At 51.5% G+C, this 8,263-nt stretch overlaps 1 protein-coding gene across 1 annotated transcript; it reads left to right on the top strand.

The window, feature by feature from the left end:
- Positions 1-2,000: 2,000 nt before the first annotated feature.
- Positions 2,001-7,911, top strand: CIMAP1D (CIMAP1 family member D). Its single transcript, XM_048830826.2, has 4 exons — positions 2,001-2,052; positions 4,850-4,960; positions 6,990-7,103; positions 7,430-7,911. Exons 1-4 carry the CDS (start codon positions 2,001-2,003, stop codon positions 7,909-7,911), a joined length of 759 nt encoding a protein of 252 aa, XP_048686783.2.
- Positions 7,912-8,263: the final 352 nt, after the last annotated feature.

Genomic DNA, 8,263 nt, shown 5'->3' with positions numbered 1-8,263 from the left:
GCGCTGGCAGGAGCGGTGCTTGCAAATCCCACCCAGGGATTTTCCTCTGGTTGCAAGTTCATCACACCCTCAGATGAGAGCCAGCACAGCCCGGAAACGTTTCATCCACCCTTTATACCCTTTGGTGGTCTTTGAACTGACCATGAAGAGGCAACAATAAGTCTCTGCTTCCAAAGGCTGGATTCGAGGGGGGAGGGGGTCATTTGCATTTCCTTCCCCGCAAGTATTTCCTAGGAAATACACTTTGCTCATATTGCCCCCTGCCACGAAGTCCTCTGAAGTCCCTAATATCTTCCAGAGATTTCATTAATCATGTCCTCTCTCCTAAAGCGGTTCCATGCAATCCCATGCTAGTCCATGAACATTTGCGTTTTCATGGGAACGGACTCCCCAAAGTCTTAACCTTCATTCCATAAGGTTTCACATGATTCCATAAGGTTCGGCCAGGATACTACTGTATCTGTCCCAACTACTTATTACCTGTAGTATCTGAGCACCTCACAATCTACGTGACACTCAACTTGGGGATGTTTCAGAGCTTCTAAAATAATGAACCACCCTGGCGGTTCGAACAGCTGGCGTCAAGCACTGAGCCCAGACCCAGGGTGGGATCAGACCTTTTGAATATGTCCATGTGGCAATAAAACATCCCCAGCACTGAGTCTCAGAGCCCAGGTCATCTGGCTCAGGCTAGCAGGGCTCAAGCTGGACCCCAGGTTCTGGGACCCTCCCGCCTCTTGGGGTCTCAGAGCTCAGGCTCCAGCCCAAGCTGGAACGTCTACATGGTAATTTTATAGCCTCACAGTCCGAGCTCCATGAGCCTGAGGCAGCTGATCCAGGCCAGCCATGGCCTCGCTGCAGGTCTTTCATTGCAGTGTAGATAGATGTACCCTTCGTTGTGCTTTGCTTCCTGCCAGCCCCCCTCTCCTTCTCCAGGCCTAGATGCCGATTCTCTCTGCTGTCGTTTATATCACTGCATCATTGGTGCAAACCAAATCAGCATTTTACAGCCACTTTTCCCCGGTGTGAATGACCACGCCCAGGAGAGGGCAGTGGGGAACTTGGCCCCAGGTCTTTTCCTTGGCAGGGTGTTTCATTGCCATAGTTTCAGCTGACAGCGACACCAAAAATCCACAAGCGCCCAGGAGGGCAGAATGGAGTATTATTGCACCTGCATGAACTCCCATCTGCTTCACTGGTTTTGCACTGTACTCCTCTGAGCCTTCACGACACAGGCCAGGAGCTGGGGCTCCCCACTTGCCATTTCCAAGGGAATCCCTGGCTGCTGATTCTCAGCAATCCTGTGCAGGCAAGGGGTCCAGCAACCACCCCACACCTTACAAAGGAAAAGGACTAGCCTCTGCCCCAAGCACCAGCCTCTCGGACACCTGGCAAGTCCCAGAAGCATCAAGCGGATGGGCAGCAACAGCTGCATGTTGCTGGATTTCTCAGCACACCAGGCAATCCTGCCCCATGCTGGCTGCGCTCATCAGAATCTAATTCGCCCTCCTGACCCCCTCGGAGGGCAGCTGGAGAACAGAAGGCGTCATGCTCCAGGGACCAGGGCAAAGCAGCTGTCTCGCCATTGGCCTGCAGGGTTGCTAAGTGGGCATCAATCTTGCATCACTTTGCTGGGGCCACGGTCGAGTGTGTGTGGGGGATAAGTTTACAATGTCACCCCCAGTCCCTCCTCCATGGGTGTCTGCTTTCAGCGAGTGCTCTGTGTCAAGCGCCCAGTGGCTGTCACCAGTGCTGCTCGACTAATGCTTCACCGCAGCAGGGATCCAGCAAGCATCTCGTGCTGGGCTCCTCTGGGAATACCAGGGCCAGGGCCTTTTCTCTCTTGCATCCCGGCAGGGCGGTTTTATCAGAGCAGACAGAAATCCCCGCCTGTCAGCATTCGCACTGAGGATCAGCCGTAATTCTGGAGCAAGAAGCAGGGAAGAGAGCATGGCCCAATAAACGATTGGTTCCGTTTGTGCATCCAAGACGTGTCCGGGATGGCAGAGGTGGGGCGGAGAAAGACACCTGCCATTGCTGCTCATAAGACCGGTATGCTTGCTGTGAAGCCCCAGCTCACTTTGGCATGAGGCAAGAGTGTAAGCAACTGGAGGCAGGTCTGTCTTTTTATGAGGTGTCTGTACAGTGCCTAGCACCATGGGGCCTCAATCTTTAGGTGCTACTGTAAATAAATTAATAAATAACCTCCGAGAGACTGTCATTTCCTGTACATTTGTACGGCCCTTAGCAAAATGGGAAGCTGATCTAACTGACCCAGAGGTGCTACTCTGCCTCAGTTTCCCCATCTGTAAAACAGGGATAATGATTTTGACTTCCCTTGCTAAGCATTTTGAGATCTGCTGATGAACAGGGCTGTATAAAAGTGAGGGATTATTAGTGTTATGACTGCAATATACATAATAAAAATAGTGACCGATAGCAATCACTCTCTTGACTCTGGGCGGGCAGCCCAGCAAAGGAACTTTATGAAACCTACCTGAAAATTGCTCCTTTAGAGAATCAGATTTTGAGAGGGTTTTTTTGTTTCTGTTTTAAGGATCTGGAAATGTCTGGATATGTTTATTTCTGAGATGGGCCCAAAATAAAACTCTGCCCATCCCAACCCCACCACAGTGCAACTGGCCTGGGGCAAATCCCCGAACTGCTTGGTGCTTCGGTTTCCCCATTTGTGAGGAGGGATTGTAAAATTGACCTACCTCACAGCAGGGACAGAGGGGATGTGGTGAAGCTGAAATGTCTGTTCAGAGCTGCTGTCAAGATGTCAAGTGTCCCATAAGTGCCAAATCGTTAGAAATCACGGCTGGAAACAGGAGCTGTTGGGAGGTAGCTGGTCTTGGCTCTGTGACATTTCTGTTCATTACAGTGCTCTGGATTCAGGCAGCACTTTCCTTAATGCTGTCACTTCCCTCCTCTCGAAGTCGGAGCTGCAGGCGTTTCGATGAATGGCTTGTGAAAGATGCTTTCGTTCCATCGTTACTTCTGTAAGCCCGTGTGTATCCGCTGCTGGAATTCTATCTGCTACCTTCTCACAATGGTACCCCAACACTGCATCCTTGGACAGCAGAGAAACTCATTTTCTTAGGGCATGGCTGCCTCTCCTGTCAATGTACCTGAGCTGGCTTTAATTTAGCTGGCAGCAGTGAGTTTCAGCACATATATCATTGGGCATGCCTGCCCTGTAGCACCCCCTTCTGGCAAAGCATGGTGCCGCAGGCCCTGCCCTCAGTTTACCCTCTTCAGGGGCTCCTTAAATCACCTCCACCTGTCCAGAGTTGTTAAAACATTCCCCTTCTGGGTCTAATTTACAATTCACAACAACACACAGTCCTGTAGGGCTTCCCCCTCTTCACCCAGAAGAGAACCCTCCTCTTCCCTGGGCCATTCCCCAGCTGGAGTCTTTCCACCCCCCCTGCTGTCTCCACTCCACCCCACCCTCCCTCTTTTCCCAGGAGAGGCTCCAAGCCTTTCAGCTCCACCCTGGCTCTTGCCTGCTTTTTGTTCCCTGCAACCAGGGGCTCTCCAGCAGCCTTCCACTCTCTGAACCCTGCAGGCATCGTCTAAGTCTCTATAGCTTTGCTTCCCCGGCTTCTTTCTTTCTTTCTTTCAATGGCAAAGAAGACTTGGCTGAATAATCTATATCCACCACTAACTATAATTGCTAACTACTTAGTGGTTTATATTCTCTTTCTGCCCTGGGTCTTCCAGCAGGCAATGGTACACCTTTCTAATACTACCCCATTTCCTCTTCCTGTTTCCCCCTTTATAAGGTCCAGGTGCCTTCCGTAAGACCAATTTGGGCAGCAGATAATGAGTCACACGGGCCCACTACCTCTTAGAGGCGCAAGTCGCCCTGAGCTAGCCCTGCAAGTAATTACCCGGGATTCCAGGTGGGCTTGTACGCGTCCATGCTAATACGGCACCACTGTTCCAGTGCTTGAGCCAGCTAGATCAAAGCGAGCTCAGGTACGTCTGTGTGAGCTGCAGTTACACCCTGTGATTGGAGGCTAGACATGCCCTTTGTGGCAGTACATCCCCTGCTCAAAGTGCACCAAATAGGAACTTCAGCTGTGAGCCCTGCACTTAAAATACAGACCCCCAAACCCTGATGCTGCAACAGCTTCAAATCGAAGGTGATTGCTCTAACAACATATGCAAATTAATAGATTCGTATGAATTATTTGTATTACTGTAGCACGTAGGAGTGCCCATCATGGACCAGGACCCCCATGGTGCAGGGCGCTGTACAGATACAGGAAAAGACAGTCCCTGTCTCAGAGAACTGTGTCGTCAGTCTCTCTTCTGATGTGACAGCGCCAGGGATTCTGTGCGGGCATCAATCAGCAGCTTCCTATATGGAAACTCCACTGGGCTGAAGCAACATAATAATGTTTCTCTGGTGCCTTTGAATCTGAGCATCTCAGAGAGCTTTGCAAATACGAAATAGTTTCATTGTCAAGTCCCCCTTGGAGGATAGAGAACGCTCACTGTGTCTGCATTAGAGGTGGGGAAACTGAGGCATGGAGCGATTGAGCAACTTGCCCAAGGTCGTCCTTGGCGTCAGTGGCCGAGTCTGGGGTAGTACACAGGAATCCCTAGCTTTTTTTTTCTAATCACCAGCTCGGACTTTTTCCAAGAGTTGTGCACAGAACCCAGGCATCCTAGCACTCAGTCCTGGGTTCAGATCAGTAGCTAACACTCCTTTCCAGAGCGAGGGACAGAACACAGCAGTCCTGGCTTCTTCTGCTCTAACCACTAAGCTACATTGCTGCTGGCAGCCTGGTTTTCTGACATATTATTAACTCATGTGCATTTTGTTGGTTTGTGCCAGGCCCCGGGCCGGGACAGTACCGTCTCCCTCCGACTGTCGGATTTGTCAACCACGACTGCACCAAGTTAACCAGCCCAGCTTATTCCTTTCACAGGAGGCTCAACAATGTCAGTAAGTCTTTGTGAACCACTCTCTCTGAAACAGCCTGGGGCCGAACAACGTTAGTCTCGTATTCTTCCCAGTGCCCCCCTCACACAAAATTCCCTCCACTCCGTATCCAGTGTCACTTCACCCACCTCCCGGCCCTTCCTCTGAGCATCTTCTCAGGCACTGAGTCCAAATGTGTGTATACCGCACCCGTGTGTGTATACCTCCCCTCCATATGGCCCACATGTGTTTGGGTCCTGTCTCTGTGTGTGTACCCCAGTGTGGGTGTGCACCTTCCAAGTGTGGGTTTGTGTCCTGTCACTATCTGTGTGTGTTTGTATCACCCATGTGTGGGTTTGTGTCCTGTCTATGTGTGTTTATCACCCATCTGTGTATGTGTGTTTTCTTTCTGTGTGTGTATCACCCGTGTGTGTGTGTGTTCTGTGTGTGTGTGCATCACCCATGTGTGGGTGGGTGTATCACTCACGTGTGTATGTATCACCCGTGCGTGGGTGTATGTTCTCTGTGTGTGTGTGGCCCATATATGGGTTTGTGTCCTGTGTATGTGTGTATTGCCCATGTGTGTGTGTGTATCACCTATGTGTGTGTGTTCTGTGTGTGTGTATCACCCGTGTGTGGGTGTGTGTGCTTTTTGTGTGTGTGTTGCCCATATGTAGGTTTGTGTCCTGTCTGTGTGTGTATCGCCCATGTGTGGGTTGGTGTTCTCTGTGTGTGTGTGTCTAGGAGAACTTCTTGCACACGGATCTTTTGTGCTTTGCCATTGTGTACAGTGTTGCTGTTACCACGAGCTTGCTGGGACAGGGTAACTTTGAAACTGCATTATCTCATCTGAGCAGGCTGAGAGCACAGACACCGTAGGACACCTGACCACTGTTTATTTCCAAAACAAGAATGCACAGGGTGAAGCAGGGAGCCAGAGGTGAGAGGCCAAAAGTGCATTATTCTCAAGCTCAATAGGATTTGTAATGAAAACCATTACACCTTTTCTCCCTGCGCCATACCCCTCCTGGCCAAACTGCATCCCCTCCCCACTTCCGCTTCAGAGGGGTCATTGAAATGCAGGCCCACGACCATCAGGGGCTGCTGCCACTCGTCTCTGAATGCAGCCGTCACGCTGTCCAGACCTTAGCCTCAAAGCAGCGAGCCCCACTGGCCCCTTCCAATGGCCTGTCATTTTGAAAACCTGTCGCGACTAAACATGACAGAAGCGTGCCTGATTAGTGGAGGTTACGCCTGTACGTGCCCAGGAGTGTTGTGGCCGCGAGTTGTAACAGGCACTCTTCAGCTGTCGATCTCAACGAACAGGGGAGTAACGTTATCCCCATTAAGAAAAGGAGGACTTGTGGCACCTTAGAGACTAACCAATTTATTTGAGCATAAGCTTTCGTGAGCTACAGCTCACTTCATCTAAGGTGCCATAAGTCCTCCTTTTCTTTTTGCGAATACAGACTAACACGGCTGCTACTCTGAAACCTGTTATCCCCATTGCACAGCTGAGGAAACGGATTTTCCTAAGATCAGCAGCAGAAGAACTAGGGCTAGAGACCTGCCCTCCCCTGCAGCCCTGTCAAGCTCTTGATGTTGCTTACAAATGATCAAAGGCCTAGATCTGATCTCATAGCTGTGGCTTTTACATATGATTCCATTGATGTGATCATTCCATTAGATGTGATTCCATTGACTGGAGTGGAGGGCTTGATTTACACCAGTGTACGTGAGTGGAAATCAAAGTCCTTTATTTACTCCAGATTCATTCCCCAGGATGGGCCGGAGTCTGATCTCAGGGCAGTGTAAATCCAGAGTGACTCCATGGAAATCAGCAGGATTATAACAGCGTAACAGATCAGAGTATGGCCCGGTGTGGATGCACAATCAAACTGAGATGTGACCGACAGGCCCGTGTCCAAATTCATCCCTGGTAAAATCCCACTGAAGTTATATCAGGCATGAATTTGGCCCACTCCATAGGAGAAAGCGCGGCCCTATCTTCCCAGCCGCCCCATTGCTCTATGCTTTTCCCTTTTGTTGTCAGTGTACTTTAAAGATTCAAGCCCAGGTCCCTGCTATTACGTGGACCCGCAGCTCACTCGCTTTGGCAGGAGCGGAGGCCCGTCCTATTCCATGCTGGCGAGATCAAAGACCGTGGGTGAGTGGAAGAGCATCAAAAGCCTCCATTGGGCTAGGAGTTGGTGTGCCTGGTTTGGTCGCGTCAGCAGCTCGTTTTGGGTTGCTTTTAAATTGAATGCAGTGCGTGTGGAAAGGGGCTGGTTTAGCAGCCCTTGGGCCTCTCTTTATCCTCAGGGCAAGCTACTCCTCCTCCATTGTTCCTCGCTCAAGCGTGGTGGGCCCCCCTAGGGTGAGAGTGGCCCATTCAGCCCTGGGCTGAGACTACTTCTAGGGGTGAGTCAGAGCCAACACAGGGGTCAGCTTTGGTGCGTCCTGCTTTAGCGTTTAACGCTGTGTCTCCTTCAGTGCAGCCACAGACCCCCGGGCCAGGCAGGTACAGTCCAGAGAAAGCCCCACCTGTCACCCAGCGCAGGCCGCCGTCTTTCTCCGTGGGATCTCGTACCAAGTACCGGCGGGCGGATCCCGTCCCTGCCCCGAACAGCTACACTCTCCCCTTGCTGCTGGGCTCCCGGGTCCCCAGCAAACCGTCCAGCCCTAGTGTCACCAGCTCAGGGTGGAACAAACACGGTGGGTTTTCTGAGGCCTTGTCCCAAACGCCTGGCCCAGGCCGTTACAACAGGATGGATCCCAACACCTACTTGCCCCGACCACCTGCCTCCTCCATTCGGGGACGATGCAGTGTGCCCAGGGCTGCCTTCCGGACACCAGGACCTGGAACACACAGCCCAGAAAATGTGACCGCCCACAGGACAAGAGCCCCGGCCTACTCCCTGGGTGTCCGGCACTCCGAATTTGTCACTCCTCTCATTGTGGATGTTTCCCAGTGACAGAGCAGTGGGGCAGCAAATCCTTGGCATCAGGCCAACTGGCCTTGATTTACCTTCCCTGCCTTGATCTACTGGATCTCCAGGGACTCAGACTGGAAGCTCTTCGCTTTGCCCCCAGCCCATTCATGCCAAGCAGTCCTGGGAGAGCTTCCAAGCAGCGGATGCACCAACACCTGAGACATTTAAAACCGGGCCAGTCCAAACCCTGCGGCACTGTAGGGAACGATCCTGCACTTCTCTGCAGTGGGAGGAGTTTTCCTAGGGTTGCCAACCCTCCAGGATTGGCCTGGAGTCTCCAGGAATTAAAGATTAATCTTTAATTAAATATTATGTCCTCATGTGATGAAATCTC

Source organism: Caretta caretta, chromosome 25 (genome assembly GCF_965140235.1).
Source record: "Caretta caretta isolate rCarCar2 chromosome 25, rCarCar1.hap1, whole genome shotgun sequence".
Lineage (NCBI taxonomy): Eukaryota > Metazoa > Chordata > Testudines > Cheloniidae > Caretta > Caretta caretta.
Note: the sequence above shows the minus strand (reverse complement) of the source record. Positions and strands in the feature narration are given on the sequence as shown.

Bases quoted from the DNA above. Each gene is read 5' to 3' on its own strand.
- CIMAP1D (XM_048830826.2), top strand. From the start codon at position 2,001: ATGGCAGAGGTGGGGCGGAGAAAGACACCTGCCATTGCTGCTCATAAG. The intron at 4,961-6,989 runs GTAAGTCTTTGT...TTTTGTTGTCAG, and splicing joins CAGGAGGCTCAACAATGTCA to TGTACTTTAAAGATTCAAGC. The intron at 7,104-7,429 runs GTGAGTGGAAGA...TGTCTCCTTCAG, and splicing joins GGCGAGATCAAAGACCGTGG to TGCAGCCACAGACCCCCGGG.